We start from the raw sequence: 22,905 nt of genomic DNA, 5'->3' as shown, positions 1-22,905 counted from the left end.
CAGTTGACAGAGAGTAAGAAAAGGTCCTGTCTTGTCCAAGGCCTGTTCCCAGCAATCAGGCAATATCTTGTGTAATAGCGGTCAGATCCAACACTTCCCAAAGTCCCTGGAACTTTGCTATCCTTGTGTATTAAATAGTCTTATGTGCTCATTAGGATTAACCTTTATTAAGTACATATTTGACCACTGTTATATTTTGTTGAGGGTTTTTTTAATAGAATCCTACATTTCACTCTTGTTCCATTAATATTTTTTCCAGTGTTCGTGTTCCAATCTGAAATTCCTATCTTTTTTGTGTATTTAGGCTTTCTGGCGTTGTTCTGCTGCCAAACATCTTTATCATCTTAGACTTTATGGAAGGTAAAGCCTGCCCTTTTATCTGTGCCAGTAATTCAGGCAGTTCGCCTGTGTTATTCCATGTCTCCTGACCAGCAGCACAGTCTCTCTCCAGGAAATGGAGAAAGCTGGATTAAGTGCAAACTTGGTGGCCTGTGTAGGTAAATTAATCTTCTCTATTACTTTTTGTTCTGCTTAATCTGAAACAAGTTGTATAGAACAATTAATTGTGTACTTTCCATGAAACGCTTTTTAATAGACTAGTTTGTCTAGCACATAGGGAAGAGGATATTGTATAATGTCATGACGAAAAACACCACAGCAATCTATGGCTTTAGATGTGTAGGTGATGTCAGAGAATGATCGAGTGCATCTTCAAAGACAAGAATGATACGATTTGTTCAAAAGCTGCAGCTAGATTTTTTTTTTACTAAATAATTAAGGTAGTTCACGATTTGTTTGTAGAGTGGCTTTCATGAAAGAGCTAGCAAGAATACCTAATTAAATGTGGAACATAGACATAGATTGGGATTTTCTACTGTCAAATTAAAATCTTCCTAGGATGGGAACTGAAATAAAACTTATTAAGTTCTAAGTAAAGCTCACTAAAAATGTGTTGAAACAAGCCCTTTTTCAGAAAAAAAATGTTCTCATAGCAGCACTGAAGCATTTTGTATTTAAAAAAAAATCTTTGCCCTTTTCTGGATAAGAAAAATTGGGTTGTTTCAAAAGTGTTGTTAATTATAACAGCTTGGAATGGATGGTCATGTTCAGTTCTATGAAACTGGAAGCATGGGAATGTTCATTATTGTTGTCTCTTTATTTGTATTACTAGAAGCTGAAGATTTGCTCACAAAATTTATAATGCAAGACAAGAGAAAATAGGAATATCATCTATTTGATCAAGTGCAGACATGTCTTATGTAAATACTGTATACCTCTGTCTACAACTGAGCTAAATAATAATAAGACCACCCCCCAGCCTGTACCAGGAAACACATCCCCCTTCCTAAAGTTGATATGTATATATAAGATGAATCTAAAAGTGCTTCTGTCTTTAAAGCTTACCTAGTCAAATGCAGCAGATTGCAGATAGCAAAAATCAGGTAAAGCTGCTCCAGCCACCCTCATCAGACAGGGGAATGAGTAAACAGAGGCAGCAACAATGTTAGTAAATCCAGAATGGTCAAGGCCATTCTCTGGCACACGGTTTTGCCTGCAAATTTGCTGTCCCCCAAAATGTGCCCACACACCAAAGCAGTGTGGCAGGTGGCTGAAGTTGTATCCCATGGCTTTTGGCACTTGGTGCTTCCTGCTGGAAAACTGTCCCCAAGGGAATGGGTACAAGTAACACAGACCCATTCATACGCCTTCCCCCAAGAGCTGGGAATGGTCTCCTCTGTGGCTAACTCCCCAGCTGTGCCCTGGACCTGGTCGGAAGCGTGTAGCTGGCCCCAGCCAAAGCATGCCAGGGACTGCTCTAGCCACTAAACCTTGCAAACAGTCATTATCCAATGCCTGTGAATATCCCCAGCTTGATTTATAGATAATATAGAAGTTAGCCAAAGAGTCGTGTTGATGAGTATGATAGTGATGTCAGTGGATCAGCAGTCTAGCATGTTATGCTTAATTGTAGAGGTTAATGTATAATTACTGGGGATTTATTGCAGTGAGTTATTATGGAAATGTAAATAGATGGAAGAGCCTTTGTGCTCCAGTGCTCCTTGTGTTTAACAGGGGGTATTTTGTACTTGCATCCAGCTCTGGCCTCAAAGGCCTGTGTATTAGAGAGCTCTTGATATGCTCCACCATTTGCATCTGCAGATGTGCTTCAATTTTTGTTGGCCTTTGTCTCCAATTGCTCCCTGCCTTATATACCATACTCATAAGAGAGAAACATAAATTGACTAAATTTGTGAATGTTTATAATCACAGACTTATCTAGGCTAAAAGGGATCTCTGAAGATCATCCAGTCTGGACCCCTCCAGTGGGTGGCTATGAACATCTAATAAAGTCCTGCTCTGAACGTTCGACAGACGCTGTAGGAAGATGAGGATCATAATGAGTATTTACAATTGGGTGTCCAAAGTATGCAATGTGAATGCCACCCTTAGGGAACATTAACTCTGAAAAATCAGCTTACATTTCTGAAAAGCTTCCACATGTCATACTTTCATACTCTGAAATCTATTTCCTGTTTTATCAGATTCTATAAGGGAGGAAAATACTCTACTTTGATTAAAAGGGAAAGAAAATATCCTCATTTTGCTTTGCAAGCATTTTTCTTTACAAAAATAAGTGGTAAGAAAATATCTACTTCCCTTCCTTGAAATGATAATTTAGAAAGCCTTCCTAATCCAGTTTTATACTCCTTTATTGTCCTGTTTTCTTAAAAGAATGCCACAGCAAGAAGAGAGCTAGCTTTATGTTGGGGCTTTGCTTTTTATACTACAAATCATAAAAGAAATGATTCCACTCAGAAATAAGGCCATAGCAGCTGTATTGCCTTTGCAAAACAAAGCGCTACCCTTAAGTCTTTCTGTGGCAGATATAAGCCACTGTCTTTACAGTGTTGTAACAGAAATTTTGGGGTTTTTTAAATGTATTTATTTTCTATTCTTTTAAATGGTCATATTTCTTTGGCCAACTCTGCTGACGTTGTATCAGTGCTGATGGAGCTGTTTGGAGGTAGGTGACAGAACTGTTACTGTATCAGTCTCACCATTAAGCTGTCAATTCCACAGCAGCATTTGGAAGTGAATCAGACACTTCCACTGACATTGTAACCACAACCTGTGAAAGACAATTCCATTCCCTCGGATGTGCAGGAGACACTTTCATTTACAGGAAGGACCCACTGATACTCTTGTACTGCACACAAGGATCAGTCGGACTCTTCAGGGAAATCAAGGGAAGCTGGTGTCAGTACAAACACTACCGCCATCAGGTTTCAGCTGTCCCAGCTGTCTAGGGTAATTGCCTATCATGGTTAAACTTCCAGTATGGACACATAAACCCAACACTTTCATTGACATTCTGCTGTTTCGTTGATTTTATATCCCCACCCACTGTCAACACAATTTTATAAAGACAGTATCAAAGTGAAAGTTACTTTCCCATGATTCATAAATAAATAAGGTTATAACTATCCTGTTTCTTCTACTGAGTATAATATTGAAAGCACCCCGCTTCCCCTTCATACAGAATGAAGCACACTGCTTATTCATTCTGTCCATTTTCTTCTCACCTATTCCTACACTTTTTTTTTTTTTTTAACTTTACATTATGCATTTATAAATCTTCTTTGAGGAGGGTCAGGACCTGCTTCCAGCAGATGGATTATCTTTTATATTCCAGGCCTGGCTGTACCTGGGACAACAGAGGTCTGACCTACGTCAAGATATGGCAGCAGTAAAATCTAAATAGGAAATAATCAAGGACACTGCTGCTAGAACAAGAAGTTCCCAGATTCTTGGCACAAATTTAAATCTTATAATCGCATATTAAGACCTCATAACAATGTCAGTGTGCACTTATATGAGCTGCTTACATGTGGAGCTGCTGTTATAAGAGGAAGGCATTAACACCGTAAGTGGGCTATACAAATAGTAGAACCACAAAGGAAAATTTGAGGTCATCAGCTCCTACAATTATGAGCTCACATAAGTATATGGAGAAAGAAGTGCAATATTAAACACTGTTTTTAATTCTGATTAAAGACAGACTGCATTGGTCAGAGATAGTTTTATAACAAGAGCATAAATTTGGATTAAATCTTATTACCCTCAAAAGATGTTCTTAAAACAGGTGAAAATATTGGATTATTTAACTCTCTCTGTACATATATATATATATATATAAACTCTCTGTGTATGTATATGTACATATGTGTCTATCTCCATATATGTATATCTCTGTATATGTATAGAGAGTTTATATATATATTCTTACATATATAGAGAGTGTGTGTATATATACATATAGTCTTACACAATGCATATTGACTAGCTTTTGCATAAAGCATCTTCTTCAAAGTGGATGAAAATTAAGCATAAAGTTGATGTCTCCAAAACAGGTCCCCCCTGCCTTTCAAAGTTTTTTTTCTTTACTACAGTTATTATTTTTATTAATCTCAGGAAATTAAAAAGAGACTGAAATGCATAGGGTCTGCATCTGAATTCACTGGAAGAATGAATTGCAGGGAAAAGTTATTTCTGGCATGGTGCTTTTAAAATTAAGCTCTAGAACATTTCTACTCTAACATTATGAACAGATTTTACCATTTTGTATTACTTTAAAACAGTATTTTGTATGAGAGTGAACATTCTCTCAACCATGGAGATGAGACAAAACCTACGGAGAAAGGAAATTACAGCATAATGGAAATGATGGCCAGGAGCCATACCACCCTGGGCTGTGAGCTCATCCCAACAGAAATGCCAAGCTGAGCTGATTTGGTCAGTGCTTCGATTCGGGATCTCTGAGGAAACCTCCGAGGTTGCCAGAGGAAGTGGTGGTGGCAACATTGTAGGTGGTACTCTCTGTTCTTGAGTCACCATTGGGTCAATAACCTGTGTGATGGGAGCGAGCAGGATTTCCTGGAAGAGCTGTGGGCACGATGTGAAACCACGGTCCTGAGTATCAGGGATTATTGAAAGACCACCATGGACTTTGTGTGAAAGGTAGACTTGTTAACCCTGGGGTAGCGATCCCATTTCAGTATCAGCCTTTCTTAGGTACTTTCTCAAAGTTATTGCAATATTTTCTCCTCCTTGGGGCAACAGAATAAAAGCAGTAACATAATGCCAGGCTGCTGGTGTATTAAAAAAAGTTCAAACCCCACTGAAACAGACTTTCACTCTAAATCCTGTTATTAACTTGAATGAGTTTTGGATCACATCTGAAGTCCTTAACGTACAAAGACTGCAATAGGGCTAACCTGTTTTTGAAGGAGCTCCTCTCCTTTTCATGCATTTACTGTTTGGGCAATGCTGCCTTTGCCTTTCAGCTGTAATCACCAGCCATTACTCACAGATGCTGTCAGGCCCTGTTGTGCTCTCAGAGCAGCTCAGCTCCAGATTGTTTTCCCCCCCAACCCCGCTATGGTGTAGTGACACTATGACATTACATTCTCCCCAGAAACAATGACATGAATCTGATTTATAACTGGTGGTAAAACTTTATTATTCAAGTTTAGATGTAACAGACATCTTTGCTGCCTGAAGATTGTTTGCATAAGAAATACACCAAGAACATGTTTGTGAGTAGAAATGAACATGCACTATGAAAACCAAAAAACAAAACAAAACAAAACAAAAAACCCAAAACAAAACAAAACAAAAAACACATCCATGTGTTGTAAGGACAAAACATTAAGAGCCAACATTCTAGAGTCAAATCAGGGCTACAAGTTTAATGATGGTTTTTAGCAACATGAAGTCATTCTTTATGAAGTACTTTTTTTTTACTTTTTTTTTTTTTTCCTTTTCCTGCTGGTGAATTTTCTATAAGCTAAATTTACAATGGCATTTTGAGATGTTTCCTTTTCTCCTGTTCTCCTTCTACATAGAGCTCAGAGGCCAAAATGATAGGAATGGAAAACTGTGGTTGCTGCTACAATGTTTATTCTAAGAATTTTACTTTACTAAGTGTACTCAAAAACCAAATGAAACTGGTATTTATCTGGCTGGCAGCCATTAAATCATTGTCTTTTATCCTCTTAAAAAGAGGTAAATTGGGGTATATGTGATTACTATATAGGTAGCATCTCACCAACTGCCAGCTTTCCAGAGCTGGCTGAATGAAATGAAATTGTGAGGATGAGGGTAGGGAGGAATCCTATTCTGGGGTGAGGAAATTATGTAAATCATTCTACTTGGCCCATCTTAACTTTATAGAAAAGTTTAGAAGGGATTTCTCACTTATCTATCACATTTGGGATACGCTGACAAATTGCTCGCTATTCTTTGCCAAGCATAACTGTCTCCACAGAAGCAGAAGGAAATATATCTACCCTTCTGGCTGAACAGAAGTGAACTTCTAATCTCTTTGGCTTTTCCTGACCAGTATTAGGAATTAGCATGTTAAGTCAGCCAAGAAAAATCAATACAGGAGCAAGAACAGGAATATATTTAGACAACCTGGGCAAAAAAGCAGATGGTAGACAACATCCTTAGCACATAAAGCAAGTAGTTATGACTACAAAGCAACACTGCCCAGTCCAAAGATGGACTTGAAAGTGCATCCCTGAATTGAGGACTAATCCACGGTTGCCAAAGCAGGTCTCCCCATTGCACAACCACTACGTTTCAGCACTGTATGCAATTAGTATCGGTCACTTTTGTCTTGCTGCCCCTCTATCTGCAAAAATATTCTCTCACCCACAGCACGCCTCAACTTTTTGAGACGTCTCTATGTTCTCTCTCTTCAAAACTGTCACCATGTGTAACAGTACATTTTCTAGGCAAAACCAAGATACAGTGTTCCCCTCCCCCCACCCCCTTTCTTGATGATCCACAAAAAATTAAGGGGGGAGTTTCATCAGCACAGTGGCAATTAGGTGCAAAACTTCTTTTGGAAAGCACTCTGAGTTTAGCACCTGAACGCAAACTGTGCTTGTGGAAAATCTTGGTCTCCCGCTGCATTAACCTAGGGGGCAGCAGCCACGAAGCGATAGCTCGGAGACAGTCTGGTTTCCAGAAGATGCTGCACGATGGTTCCCACTATACGGAGTGTTAATGGAAACATTGTTCCTGTTCTGCAATCTGATTAATGACAGGCACCTCAAATCCTCTGGTTTTGAACCATCTACTTATTTTGTGGTCCAATTTGAGATACATTTTAAGACCTCAAACTACCATTCCTTAGTAAGAGAAGTACCACACCTTGAAGACACTGCCAAGTTGAGAACAAAGAATGAGTCCTTGCAAGTTTAATTTTTAGTGCTGTAAATTGATCGAAATGCAGTGGGTGCAGTAATTACTTGTGTGTGCTAACATTGGTTTCTACCTGAGAGTTATTAAGTAAGATTATTCTTTTTCAATGTCAGGATTTATTTTTCTTTCGATTAATATCCATTGTGAGGGGTTCTGGAAGAGGGATGGAGTCACCTCTCTGTTAAGAAAAAGAACTGTGCTCCCCCCCCAGTCAAAGAGAACAGGCTATGGCAAAAATCCCATTTCTTACAAAGCAGAAATCTTAGAACATCTCAATATGTCATGGCAAGAACAATGAACTTTTTTCAAATTTTATTTGCACCATCTAGGTGTGCAATATTAATATTCAAAAATCTGTCTTGTTCTTTGCACTCATAAGATTTCATTTCTCCTCATCCCCAAACCCTGATATACGTGTATTTCCTGTTATTGGCCTCTGCTTGAGTTTAGCAAGAGGTGTTGTGAAGTACAGGGTGGTGCTCAAGTCTTATATGTGCATGTCCCCCATAAAATATTTTGCCATGAAGATGCAGCTTCCATCAATGAAGAAGCCACAGGAACTGGTAGGTCTTAGAAGAAGTAAGTCAAACCAGTAACTACTGATAACTGGCAGGCAGCTACCTCTGAAGCTGATAAAAATCACTGCTTAGTGAGTCTAACATGTTTCTTGGAAAAGCTGAAAAGGACACACACTGGACCCTGACGTAACAAAACGAGGGCAATCTATTTCAGTCCCCACAGAAAAAAAAGAAACAAAAAAATACCCAACAAAAATAAATCCACAAAAACCAAGTCAGAACTTATTATTGGAGAACAATAGTAAAAACATAACCAGACTTTGTCCGGCACTGGTATCAAGCAGGAGATCCATCTAAAAAATAGAAGAAGAAGAATGTGGCCCAATATCCTTTGCTAACCTAGAAAACTATTGAAGGGTTATAGAACTCAACCACGAACAGATTGAGTGGGACTTTCCATATGCTGCTCACCAGTGTAGAAGCAATGGGTGAAGCAGGAAGGAATGCAAGCCTAATGCTGAACAATAGCCTGTCTGTGCCTAACAAATCAGAGAAACTGTGCAATAACGTTTCGTCTGTGTGAAAATGTAACACCTAAAATACTGCCAAGGTCAGCAAGACCTTTGGTGATCAGCTGTGTAAGTGCTTCTCATGCACGGTGATGGTCGTTGCTGGCTGCTTTAGGCACATTATTTTTTCAAAAGACTATCAAAGTGCTGAACGTTTAGGCCAGTTCCTCCCTGGTTGTCCTTTTGCCAACTCCTAATAAGACATTTCCTATCACCTCTCCTTTTATCTTCCACCTCCCTGTCTATCTGGTTAAGTATCTTATAAGTGCACCAAATTCTAGAAGGGAGAGTGGTGAGATTCAGGTAAGTTAAATACAAGAACTTTTTTTTTATGATGCTTTAGTTTCAATTACATGAAAATCTGAGAAAGGCGGCATGTAAGTGAGATCAGAATAGGACCCTTTACATATAATCTCAAGTGAGGACTTAGTCCAGAGATATTTTTATAGAACATTTTAAAAAATAAAATGCATGAATGGAGAAATAAAAGACAACGTAATATCAGAAAGACATTTTAAACTTCATTCGCTGCAACATTCATGAACCAGTTGAGCTACACCTGCCATCCAACCATAAGGAACTAAGACCCTGCACTGCGAAAAAGAAACAAACCCAAACAAAACAAAAAAGCAACTGCGTAATATTGTAAAAATGGAGTGCAATGCTACTACAGAATGCAATAAAACATCAGTGCTGCATCGTCAAACAGCACTTATCAAAATAATTTCTGAAATGTTTCTTCTGAAACACAGACAAAGCAATAAAAAGAGGATATATGTTTATCATTTTAAGCATAACAATGTGAGTTAAGAGCTTAAGAATACAAAAGTACTTGGAATGAATAGTGCTACCCTTTTTTTCCTAAGTAGGCATAAAAATATTTTCATTTCCTTCTTGTTTTTCCATACCATTAATATCAACAAATTTCATTCATTTCATGTTATCGTTTACAACTTTAATGCACACACACAGAAAAAAAGATACCTACTGCAATAGAAATAGTTGCTTCATTACCTTGTTTGCTACATTTGCAAATGTAAACAGCGAGGCAGAGCCAGAACTGACTCTAATGCATGATGGAATATCTTTGTTGCATACGTACACTGTAGAAAATAATTATTCAATATGTCAGGCACCATTATTTGAAATGTAATACATTAATATTTACTAGAAAAATAAGGTTTTTTCTATTTGTTCTCCCAACTTCTTTAATGAAATAAGTTAATCTGACAGTGCATCCAGTAGCTTGTAATATCTTCTACATCCCTGTGGCAAAATAATAAACTACTGGTTGGGACACTATAATGAAAATGATTAAAGTCAGTTCTTGTACACCCTTGTAGCAAGCATGGAGGCTCGTCTAACAGCACCTTTAACCAATTATTTAATATTTAGTTATTTAGCCCTATTTCCCTGAGCAGTTATGCTGAGGAGCTTTCCCTTCATGGATAGTTTTTACAAAGCTTTAAGTATTAAAAAGTACTACGAAGACATTTAATGCTACTTAGCAAAAGCTGGTATAAGTCTACTGAAGGGATTGACTGGTATGTATAGCAATGTTAAGCCTGTGGAGAAGTAACCTTAGACTTTAAGGTTTAGAAATGTAATATATTAAAAATATATTAAAATAAAATACAGCAGGTTACCTTGTTCTATGCAAATTAAACCCGGAGTGTGGCTTCTGTATTAGAGACTTCACTTGCACAAAATGGTTTTCCTAGACTAAAGTGTGCCAGAAAGAATGTAGTGATAAAATGGTAGCTAAAAATCAGCTGAGTCTGAGAAACGTCTAGATGAAATTGCTGCCAAAGCTTTGAGGACAAAATGATTCTAAGGCATGTTGTAGGGCAGAAATTAGCCCAAATTAAAGAAAAGAAAATGACCTTTTAACATCTGTATATTTAACAAGTCTAGTTCTTATATACAATGTGCATATGTTCACTATACCCCTGCAGCAGTATATACATATACACATCTTTGCACTCTTGCCAGTTATGTCTCTTACACAACAGCAAAGGTATTAATTGTCCGGTAAAATTTTCTCAAGGTTATTCGCCATGATTCACTGCATTCTGGCTAGCTTTGGTGGGCCGTGTCCCATATAATTGTCTTCTCCCCCTTCTGGCCACCATCCAACTGTTCTTTTTTTCTTGGTAACCCACTCATTTAAAAGGAAAAAAAAAAAAAGAAAAAAAAAGGAAAAAAAATAAAGAAGAAAAAGGAAAAAAAAAGAAAAGAACAAGGGATTTAATATTGGATAAGGCATGCTCTCTATATGAAGTGCTTTATAGGTCTTCACAAGACATTACAAGCTATTGAATTCCCATCAAGGAAACCTATTTCTGTTTAATTGTGCTAAGTGCTAAGGTTTACTCTTTAGGTTTTCCATTCTTTTCAGCTTGTGCATTGTTCCTGTGTAGGCCCCTCTGGATGTGAGTTGTGAAGTCATACTTGTCCGTGCAAAGATGCTGGCATATGCTGCACTGGAAAGGTCCACTGTCACCATGGCAACTCATATGCAAAGCATACATCACTTCATCCAGAAAGACAATGCCACAGTGCACACACTTGGTAGAAAGTTCATCTTGAGTACTTCTATCAACTTTCTCTGTTTTTACTACATTCAAGGGACCTTCATTTTTTACATTTGGTGGTGCCTTACTCTTTTCCTTGGAGGCACCATTTGCAGTTGGCCCAGGTCTGGAATGCTTTATCGCCAAATCTAGAGGAATGTCATTGTCTGATCCGACAGCTGAAAAATGAGGAGGCAGATTAAAGGTGGGATAAGGCACATAGTTTTGGCAAGGATTTGGTAGGCCAGGCACATGACTCAAGTAGTGTGGATTCCCAGGAACAGACAGCTTATATTTACTCCAGAATCTCAGCCAGTCAGCTTCACTCTGAAAGTCATTGTGTACGAACGGAAGTCCAAAAAGTGGGTACTGGTATTTTTCAATAGGGCTTCCAGGTGGTGAATAGTTTGGGTGTTTCGCAGGTCTCATGTATTTTTCTATCGGGCTGCCTCTCTCTGAGCTTCCTTTCCCTTCTGATATCGATGAACTGTTTCCTGGGTCTCCAGTACTTTCCTGAGGACTTTTTATCTGAATGTGCAAAGGTTGCATCCTTTTGTGAATATCCAGAGTTTGGCTGACCAATATTGGCTGCTGAGCAGAATGGCTTTTAGTCAATGAACCTGGGGCCTCATATTTACTGAGGCTGGGAAGCTGAATTTCTCTCTGATGACCTTCAGGTAAATGATCCTCTGACCTCCTCTCTAAGGGGCTTCCATTGACTTGTTCCTCACTGCTACCCCTCTGCTGTTTGTTTAGCTGCTCAGCCTGAAGTGCCTCCGGGTTAAGGCGCTTTCTTGTTCGTCTCCTAATGATCTGCTCACCATTGTTCTGCTTAATGATGTTTAAAGGCCTGGGAGTCTGCATAGAACACACACATAATGAACAAAAGGAAAAAAGAAAGACACATTAAACAAATCTGCGAGACATGCTCATGCAAATTTATCTTTTCTTTCGTGAAGAGCTATATTATAAGAGGTTTATAGGAATGACCAAATTTCAACCCAAATGCTGGTTCCTGGCCCCTCATGCTAAAAGTAAACTACGAATTGGTCTGTTTTAGCAAACTAAGTCAACTGCCTTAGACATACTATACCTGTTTACTTAAAAAGGCATGAAGTATCCAAGCTGTCAAAGTATTTATTACCCCTTACTCCTGAAAAATTCTAGGGAAGACATGCTGAAAGTGGGTGCTGAGAGCTGGGGATGAGGTGGGAGATGCATGGCCCTGTGCATTAGCGTTAGTCTATGTACCATGTCACCAGAGCTGGTATGGGGCAGGGGTTGCAAGATCACACTATGACAAGAATTGAGCAACACTTACCTTGAAACCCACCCCCCTTTGACACGGACAGAAAATGTAAGCAAATACAGGGCTTGCTGACCACCGCTGCTGTCACCTAGCAAAAGGGCTGCAGGCCCAGTGTGGTGGTGAGTGAGATGACGGTGGCTGGAAAGGGACTAAGAAAGATGGACAAGAAAGCCCAGGAAAACTTCTCCTATGCCCCAAAATGTCTACCTGGGACTTCGGTACCAACTCACTCTCCTTCATCCCTACTGTATTTCTTTCTATATGTTACTGATGTTGTGCTACTAAGTCATGAAGGAGAGAAAGCATCCCCTGAAGGTGGGAAAAAAGGTCTGTAAAGAAAAAAGCATTGCAGAAGAGGCAGAGGTAAGAACCATGTGAGGACTTTTGTTTCCATTTGCTACTTGCCCACACCAGCTCAGTGTAGGTGGCCTGTTTAGATGAGAACTGAAAATACTTTTGCATGAAGAAATAAAAATAGTCCAAGGAAGGACAGCAGCCAGGCCTCTTTGAAAGGCCCCTCAACAGGAAGGCAATGGGATGTGAATGAAAGATGGTGCTGTAACGTTGGTATGTGTTGCTCTACTGGGCAGATGTTAAAACAACAAAAACTACGTAAAAGTCATTTGGTTTGATGTGCTGGCAGTTGCCATTTGTCTCATTCAAATGCACACATAATCCTATTTTGGTTGGAGGCCAGAAAAGTGCCCCACACAGTATTCCACTTATATGTTTATTTGGAAATTTTCTTTTTAACATTGTTTTAAAGTGCAGATTAAATTTTGGCATACAGTCAGTATCAAAAATAATTTGTACCTTGAATGTAACATAATTTATATACATTCAATTCATAACCTTGAATTAATATAAAAATATCCAGAGCTGGAAGAGTACTCAGTCTATTATTTGTAGAGATCTAGTTTCTCTCTTGACTTGCCATCTTCCTCCCCTCTTTCACCTATTTTTTTCCCTGAGGTCGGCTTATTCTTAATGGTTAACTGCATTTTAGGCAGTGCGGCTACTTGTTAAGATTTCACTTTCTATTAAAACTTTGAATCAGAAGAAATATACACTTTGATTTAGATTTTTAATAAGCAAAATTTAAATTTAGCAGTAAAACAGCACCTGAACCAGCCTCCTCAAACAGATCAAAGTTGAGGCAAAATCATGTTAGATAAAATCAGAATATTTTCTACGTAAATTCTATGCAAAGAAAGTTTATAGTTTGCAGAATCAATAGCCAATTAATATGCATAAGCATATACTCTTTGTTAAAAGCTCAGTGTAACTTCCTCACGTTTTTATGGCAATTGTAACACTGTCATACGGACATAGTGTGTGAGATCTTACAATACTGTTGATGTTGCTCTCATTAAACTTCTATTTATACACTATAGACCATTTTCATATGTCTTTCAGATAACCTTTCAATAGTCTGGAAATACTTTTAGTCTTACTCTTCGTGCTACAGGTATGAAGTCTGATCGTGGAAGTAGTTAAATACCTTCATACCTGTGATTAAGGACCCTCACACACTTATTTGCAGCTCTGGCTCTTCAAAGTTACATGCCATTAGTAGTTAAAGGCTGTAGGTCCGACCTAAAAATTCTTCAGCATGCAAATGACTGTACTCATCTGACTAGTCTTTAGCTGATTAAAACAGATTACTCAGTGGAGTAAAGCTAGTCACATTTTCCTTATTCATAGTAGTAAAGGTACAGATAGAAATACTCTGTATTTGGTTGCAACTAAGGCAGACAGAAAAGTTTAAGCTCTCTTCTTGATTTTAGTGGGGCACTAAATTTAGAAAATAGCGGAAACATTACCAGAACTTTACTTTTAAAATGCCCTATGTCAGATCCTTAAATATATGTTAGACGTAATATATTGACTATGATCACAAATATTTTTCTGCCATTTCTACATCAATTGGCAATCTCCCTACCCCAAATATATGAGCAACTTTAAAAAAAAATCACAACATTCAACAAAAAGTTCATTAAATTATTGTCATTAGACTTCCTAGATACCATGGGAAATCTGAGTGATCTCTCCACTAGAAGATCACGTATGTCTAATCCTAGAATATTCTGCTGTAACTCCTCCCTGAAGCAGTCCGAGGATGCGGCCAAGGAATCACTATGGAACAAATTCTAGTTTTCCATGACCAAGTTAGAGCTATTAAAAAACAAGGAACAGCACCACAATAATAATGGTCAAATCCATGCTTCTGGAGAGACAAGGGATATACCTTTCTCTGTCAGCAAATGTGAATATTGTGTATATGCTTGCAGTGAACTGCATTTTTTTCACTAAAACTATTTTAATAATTGACTGTTGGAATATTATTATATATTTCTTAACATAGTTGTCTGCATTAGAAGAGAGAAATGTGAAAAACCTGGCAAGTTTAATGTAAATGACCTCTAGATAGACTGAACATTTTTGAAAACACATTGAAAAATTATTCAAGGGTATCATAGAAATGGAAATGTGACTTATAGCAGAAAACACTACCATGTTAACATTTGTCAGTCACTACCACCTAGTAGTATCTGACACACTGTAGATTTTTCTTCTTATTAAACACAAGTAAAAAAGGGACCTTAGAGATAAGTGTATTATACACATTCTTGAGTTAATGAGGACAGTAGTTCTAGATAGTGATAATCCAATCAAAAGGGAACTATGAAATGTGCAAACCTCCTATAGGTGAATTTTACTCAGCTGTGTAGCATAATTTAGTTTAACAGGGTGGCTCACAGAAGGGAACAGTTCTATTCCCTTGAATTTTTATAGTTTCAGAGATTTACCTAATAACTGCATCATCCTAGACTCCTTAATTCAAAAACATACATGACAATTACTTACTGTAATTTTTCATGACGAGCAGACAAGCAGACAGATAAAAAGAAACTTTCATCCTTCTGGTGTCAGTCTAAAGATTATCCCTTTGTATGGGACCGTCTCAAAAGGTGTCCCAAAGGAGAGATTTGTTTGATTATTTCAGACTCCAATTTACAATGGATTTGCTATCTTACCACAGCAGCGTTGAGGCTTAATTAAATTCTTTGCGTTTGTTTGGTCAAAGTTCGGTTGAAGATATTAATGCCAAATGCCTACTGAATGACAGCTTATTGCCATGCTTGAACAGTGGAGCTAAAAGATAGTGTCAGCTTCTTGCTTTCTATATGCATAAAATAAAGTTTGACATTGTATTGCTAATTATTATTGTTGGAAGTACACCAGTTTGTTCCTACTGGTTCATAAGAATTCTCTGTGCTATCTATTCAGTAAGTTATATTAATAATCACGGTAAGGTCCAACACTATAGTTTAGAAAAATATACTATAAAAAGGGAAAATGGGAGCTGTGAATGGGAGTTCTACCAATAACTGAACTCAAATGTCAAATTAACGTTAAAAAGCCAAACTGTCCTCCTTAAAATCTTTGTGGATGCTCACCACTGATCAATTTCCTTAAATTAGATCTTATATCTAGAACTTTGAGAGATCTCCAGGAAGATGATACTTTCAGCAAGACCCGGCCAGGATGCTGGCCAGAGATCGTGCATTAGTCCATCTTCTCCTGCTCAGATGCTCTCTGACTGGCTGGGTTGTTCTGAAGCTTAAAAACAGTTACTGAGCTCAGAATGACAGCACGTGGCAAACAGAGCTAACCTTTCAGACTGGTGATGGTCTTGCTGCTTTTGAAAATTGGAATCTTTTTCTATTAAGTGGGCTGGACAGGATCTTGAGTAAACAGGATTGTTATATGGCCTGTACACAAGACCAAGGTCTTGTTATATGGTCTTGTACACAAGACCTGTAAAATTCACAGAACCTACTAATTGATTTAGAAGCTTATGCTTCAAATTTAAAGAGAAATGGGCATAAGCACTTGGGAGTCTTAATGCATTTGAAATATAGTTTCCTAAGTGACTTTTTTTTTTTTGAAAATGGAATTTCTGAAGAAAGTTTTTAAAAATATGCACTCTCAGTCACAACATAGATTTCTGATTTGGGCTCTAAGCCCAAATTGTTATGTTGCCTTGGCAAACTCCCAAAGACTGCCTCAGTTTCTATATCTGAAAAATAGTAACACTTTTTAACTTAATGAGCATATTGTAAAAATCAATTAATTAGAGTCAAATCTTGGTCACCTGACTCTCCCATGTGCTTCTATTAAAGATAGCAGGGATAATATTTAACTAGTGGGTCTTAACCTAAAAGAGATTGAGCATTTTGGCACTGATCCAAGGAAACACTTAAGCATGGCTTTCCTGGACCTGGACCAGAGCATTCAACATCTTTCAGGATCAAGCCAAGTGTCGATAAGATGAAAAGCAACATAGACAGTCCATGATTATTACTTATTCCCTGCCTGATCCTGAGGGATGGTGAATCTTCCCCTCACCAAGTGATGAGTGCCATCAAGTGAGTAGCTTCCTTGTTGAGTTATTTCAGAATCCTCCAGCAGATTATAAGAACTGTAGAAAAAAGAACAAAAAAACCCACCACCCCATATCTCCAGGAAATTTACTGTCAAGAATAAAGGGGGGAAGAGAAGTGAAAGAAAACAAAAAACATAGCAAGGGATATTTTTGATACAGATGTGATGTCTAACTTTAAGAATCTTTTTTATTATTATTATTACGAACATGAGGGCTCTTGAATTTAGAAAGCTTTCATCACAACATATTGTATGCCTTTAAATGGAATTCCCAGAAAAGAAATAATTTTCCCCTTATTTTGTATCAAAATAATTAAATGCATCACTGGTGATCTCAAACACATCTACCCACAGCATCCCAGCCTCTTTCATAATGAATCACATCTGATCCCAAAGTGACCATACTGCAAAACCCTGTTAGGAAATTAACTGCAGGCCAGGGAGTGGTACTAATCACACAACCAGACAAGACCACAGCTGCCCAGCTTAGCTGTATAACCCCTTTTTTTCTGAACAAACCAGTAAGTTCTTCCTACCGAGTGAAGCTTCTGGTAGAGGCCACACGCATTGCATACATATCCACCATTTGCATTCTTTCGCCAGAGAGAGGTCTTTGTGGTCAGGCAATTGGCACAAAAAACACCCGAGCCTCTACGTCTCTGAAATAGGGAAGAAAAAGAAAAAAAAAAAAACCACACAGAAAAAAAAACAGGTCAGAGGTGAGTCACATGAGCTGCGGAGTTAGGACAAATCAACACAGGAGTTTTGTCTCTAGACTGGCAACAATGACAGTATAAAACCACACTGCCCATAATGAGGTCAGGTTCAATTGTGCTTAATAGGCACCACTGATTTTCATTATAATTAACCCTAGAGTGATGGATGAGGTGTGTGAAACACCAAAGCCTTTTCAGAATAACAGCTTTAACTTTTTGAACTTCAGGTTTTGTGCATTTAATGATGGTTTCTAAACAGCAAATTCTGAAAAACCCCTCTGGAAGCTGACAGAGAACATTCTGTAAACTTCTCCTGGTTTGTACATTGCATTTCACAACAGATTATTTCTTTTTAGTTTGCTCGATTTTAAAGTGTGATCAGTAACAAGAATTCTGAAACACCACCACTTCAATTAATTACAGTTTGTATCTGCGTCAAACTAATTCCTTTAACAGAGATTATACTTCATTAATTGAATACATGATATTAAGTTCCAGTCTTTCGCACTTACTTCTGAAATCAGTATAAGCTACCATGTATTTCCCACAGCCCACTAGGAGCGAGGAGTAACCTCTGCCAAACAAATAAAAGTACAGTATTCTTAATCAGACCTCTTTTGAACCTCACCCGAAATCCCAGAAAACACTGTCTCATCGATGGATAGATTTATTTATTTTATTTTAGTCAGGCAAAGAGAGGCACAGTACAACTTTCCTAAATACAAACTGATTTTTAACCAGACTGAGCTGTGCATTCATCAGCTTTCATAATGATCCAGGAATATTTAAAAGTAGACATGTTTATGAGTATTGCTCGTTAAATTCTTTCTACGGAGTAATGATTTCATTAAACTTCTCATTTATACAAAAGTCAGGCGGTGTTTGTGGGCACAAATACTAATAAACAGGATATGGAATTCTTTTGCTCTAAAGAAAATCTGAATTTCAACTCTGTTCCCTTTTTGCAAAGGAAAAAAATCAATAAGAAACCTTCATCATCCAAGATAAGAATGGGTGAGTACAGGGAAAAACAGCCTGTGTGAAAACTAATTTTATTATAAATTAAAAATTACTACCACTATAAGTCAAAATTTCAGGGTTTCATAAAATTTAAGTAATTTATTTAACTTTAGTCCATACTGTAGAAGACTGGTGTTCATGCCAAAAAAATACAATGGTTATAATTGTACTCTGATACATTTCAAATGGAAAGCTTTCTGCAGACATAATTTTGGCTTCAAGACTGGAACACTTTCTTGGCATTGAAAGGGCATTTGATTCATCGGGTGTTTCACAATGTATCACTAAAAAGACCTGGTGAGCAGCCAGTTCCCTATAGGGTAATTTTTCCATCCAGATGCAAGTGCTATCAGAGGCCCTCGTCAGCTAAACTAATTATGATCTTGCATTTGCTGATGCCTGCTCACTCTTAACGTTCGACATCCTCCATTAATCATCAATACAAGGAAAATGAATGAAACGTAAAGAAACGAGGGCTGGTAAGCTGCATAGCCATAAAAATCTGAAATGAGTGCAATAATTTAACAAGATTGGGGAAATGTTTTTAGTGAGCACAAAGTCAGGCTAACAATTGCCCTTTTAAACCAAGAACACAATTTCATTAATACAGCAGGTTGTGCTACTTTAAGGTGATACAATAAAATCGAGATTGTCGTCCAGACAATCTCTCTCTCACCCCCTTACATCATCCCCTACTTTGTCTCTTAAATCAGAAGCAGTAATATACTACATCTTTCTGAATTTGACTAGGAGGAGAACCAAATGGTAGTTGATGTCCTTCAGCAAACATCTAACTAGTTGTGTATATGAGATACAGCTCACTGTGAAGGTGTGCTTGCCTACAAGTACACTGAAGCCCCCAATTCTTTTTGTGGTTGCATATCCTTGCACAACTTCACCTGGCTGCTGAAATATTTTCCTTAAGAGTACAATAAAGCTTCACTAAACTAACCCCAATTTGGTCCACTTGAAGGGCGAGAAGTTTCCAAGTGGAAATGACTGTATATGGCCAGGATTCAGATATAACTGTAGAACTGTTCCTTTCCATTCCCACCTTTTGTCTGCTGGCCTATGGCTTCTTGGTGCGGTGTATTAACCAAGTGGAGTCTTAATCTGAGTCAGTCCTTCCACCCTTTCATTTCTGTTTGTGTTCCTTGAGTTTGGGAAATACCCTCCACAAAGTCACGGAAGACTTTTAAAATATATAGAGCGTGGTCTAGTTTATACGCTGCATTTGTACACACCTGAATGGTAACACAATATGTAATAACACTGAAATCTTCATTGAATGCATTGGAACTAGTATATCTTTAAAACATTGACAAAAGTAACTCATTACTTCTCTCATTTTTAAAGAAAGATCTGATTCAAACTGGACATTAGTTGCAATGAAATAATACAATGACTACAGCTGACAACAATCTACAAAATACCTAGTAGTACCTATATGTATCAAAACCCTATACCTGTGCTTATTTACTATTCACAAACTATTTATCTGTTTAAAATTTCAAAGTAGTCCAGCTAAACAACCTTCCCTAAATTTGACGCAAAGTGTGTAAATTTGTCTTACGTTCTTAGTGTTGCATCTTGCTGTTCTAAGTGTTGCATCTTATCTTTACCTTCTATTATTTCTGTATTATTTAAGGACCTTACAGGATAATCAACAATGATTATTCCCCTACCTAAGTGTTCCAACACAGATTACATATACTAATGAATTAAGAATTAAACGATCTCTGGAAAAACTTAAATGCTGTTACTTTGTTGAGCTTTTTGGTTATGAAACAGCTTTTTATAGTGGGGATACACAGCTTTAGAATGGATTTCCTGGGGTGAAACAGGACTGTGGCAGAATTGGACTAAATATTCTTGACTCCCAGATCCCACTAACCACAGAATGGACCTGCTTGTCAAAATACACCTGAGAAATTTTGATAATGTCTGTAAGAAAAAATGGAAGCTGTTTTTAAAAGCCTATAGTGCCTGTAGTCCTCTTCTCTTAAACCAATACACTTTCTTAAAAAAAAAAAAAAAAAGAACAAAAACCTTTACTTACCATATACCAAGTTTTACAAAAGTTATTGGCCAACAGAAATTATCTAATTTTTTTTTTTGTGCTAAATTTTAATTAGTGATGATACTTCTACTGTTAGTGATGCTACTTCTTCTGCATGAGCCTGGATTTGCATACTCAGCAGTTGTACTAGTCAGTAATAATGGCCAATATTGCTGGTTTTCCGGGTAGTCTCACAAAGGAACAGGCACTTGAGCTTCAATCCAGCAAAGTCTGTGCAACAGCTATGGCCCACAGCCTCCATAAAACCCAGCCATATGCTCAAGTGCTCTGCTAAGCACCACCCTAGCCAGCATTTTCAAGAAATATGTTATGGAACCTTTTGCTCTTTTCCAAATGTGAACACATACTTATCATAGTAAAATAATCTCTTAAGATCAGCCCAGAAAAGGTAAGTCGACATAACTAGTCATGGGAGGGTGTGAGCCACAGATAAAAAGGTCTCATTCTGCAATGAAAGCCACTAGCACTAACTGGAGTTATCCATGAAAATTTCCTACACATCCTTGGAAGAATAAGCCCAAAGGGTCTAAATAACTAAAATATGTATCTACTAAAGTCAAGCTTTAATCATCTGGAGCCTTATAACCACTACATTACAATCCCAAATCCTGAAGGGGCCAGTGCAGAGAAGAGCCTGTCTCTATTTCCATTCCAGTTCCTAGGTCTGGGCGTTTAATATCACAGTTGTCTCAAATCACATTGGGCTGAAACTTGGCGCATGTTTTTGTCAGCCCAGATGTAACTTTTTTTTTCTTTTCTTTTTTGGTACTGAAAACTTTATTTAAATCAGTTCAGCTGTTTATAATTTGGAGATTGGCCAAAACTGGGGGGGTGGGGGGCAGAGGGAATTTCAAGTTTTTCAGATAACTTTCTAACAAATCTACAGTCATAGTGGCTTTGCTCTGGGGGAAAAAAGTATGCACACATTTTAGTATTTTAGTAGTAGCAAAGCAACAAGTGGATTATTATTTTTATGTAGCTAAGCTATGAAAGTTTGTAATTATTCAGTGAACATGTATTGCAGATCTCTCTACTAACTGTTTTCCCTCAGTAAGAACCATGCTGAAAGCATGTAATTGCATAACAACCCTTGATATGCAGAGTATTTACTCACATTTTTTATGGTTTCATACCTTGACCGTTTCAAATTGAACAAGTTTGAAACTTGGTATACACATTGTCAAGCCTGAATGCCTAATTTTTTTTTAACTCCTTAAACGATTTTCACTAGTTACCAATATTTCATTGAAACAAAGAAATTATTAGTAGTGCTTTCTGCTAAGCAATGAAACAGCAGAGAATACCATAACAAGTAATTTACTCGGGCATCTTGACAGGATCAGGCCCTTGTTTTTCATAAACACTGCTTTAGATTTAAAAAAGATGACTTTACAGTTTACGTGATTTCAAACTTTGTAGCCAGGTAGAAGCATCATTACACTACACAGTTATACAAAAAATATTTTAAAATGTACTGAACTTTCAGTTATTATTTCAATTGAACCTCATGTAGCAAGATCTATATTGTAAAAGCACAGCAAAAAACACTGCTCGGGAACTGTGGCTTTTTAGCTAGCTAGACTAAGCAATGGTGCCTGACACTCTGCTAGTGCCAAATACATCCTGTTTTCAAAATTTCTGCCAGAAGATGCTTTTAGAAATTCAAATAGGCTCCACAAGCGTCAGCCAAGCATTTTTCTTACATCACCCTCTTGGTTTGGACACAAGAAAACTTGTCTTTTTGCTGATTACTTTCACTTCCCTATCACAAAACGATGATATGATGAAGCCTGCGTGGATTTTTTTACCATCTCTGGTTTTCCCACTGTGCCAGAAACGGAGCACATTGTAATCACGGCTCCAGAACACGGGGTGCAGAGAAATCATAAATGTTACCCAAGAATACGCATATGCCTGACCTATTTCCAACAACAAAGTCGGGGTCTACAACTATATATGCCTCACTGAAAAACCAGGCAAAACGCTGGCTCTGGATGCTCCCTGGCAAGACGGGAGGTCCAAAAGGGAGGCACCAGGAAACCTGCACGTGCTGGGTTCAGCATGAGCAAGGTGACCCGCTGTGGAGAGGATCAATTGTAAGCAGCTGGTCTCATACCTGTAATCGTCGGGCTGCTACCACACGGTTCAGAAAAACAGTGTAATGCACTCATGGTTACATCTGTACATGTTGCATTTGTACTGCCATGAGTATTTAGGAGTTTCTTGTTTCACACCTGCCAGGTCTTTCCAGGTATTGTCTTCCTTATATGAGGAGGTATTTAGTTCTCTGAGTTTGGATGAGGCTCAGATTAATTGAAGTTTAAAACCTGGGCAGCAAGGCAGCATCTGGATGTTGGAGTAGGCGCTACTTTCTGCTGTTTAGGATGGGAAAAGAATCT

The 22,905-nt window shown here is 37.9% G+C and overlaps 1 protein-coding gene across 6 annotated transcripts in view; it reads right to left on the bottom strand.

Annotated features, from left to right (window-relative positions):
* Positions 1-5,509: 5,509 nt before the first annotated feature.
* TRPS1 (transcriptional repressor GATA binding 1) overlaps positions 5,510-22,905 on the bottom strand; it is a 218,144-nt gene continuing 200,748 nt past the window's right edge. For all 6 annotated transcript variants that reach the window (XM_072852000.1, XM_072851999.1, XM_072852005.1 and 3 more), the window contains 2 exons: positions 17,227-17,349; positions 5,510-11,790 (listed from right to left, as the gene is read on the bottom strand). In XM_072852000.1, the coding sequence (XP_072708101.1) occupies positions 10,729-11,790; positions 17,227-17,349 (1,185 nt within the window). In that variant the 3' untranslated portion in view covers positions 5,510-10,728. The remainder of the gene's footprint in view (positions 11,791-17,226; positions 17,350-22,905) is intronic.

This window comes from Ciconia boyciana, chromosome 2 (genome assembly GCF_034638445.1).
Source record: "Ciconia boyciana chromosome 2, ASM3463844v1, whole genome shotgun sequence".
Classification (NCBI taxonomy): Eukaryota; Metazoa; Chordata; class Aves; order Ciconiiformes; family Ciconiidae; genus Ciconia; species Ciconia boyciana.
Note: the sequence above shows the minus strand (reverse complement) of the source record. Positions and strands in the feature narration are given on the sequence as shown.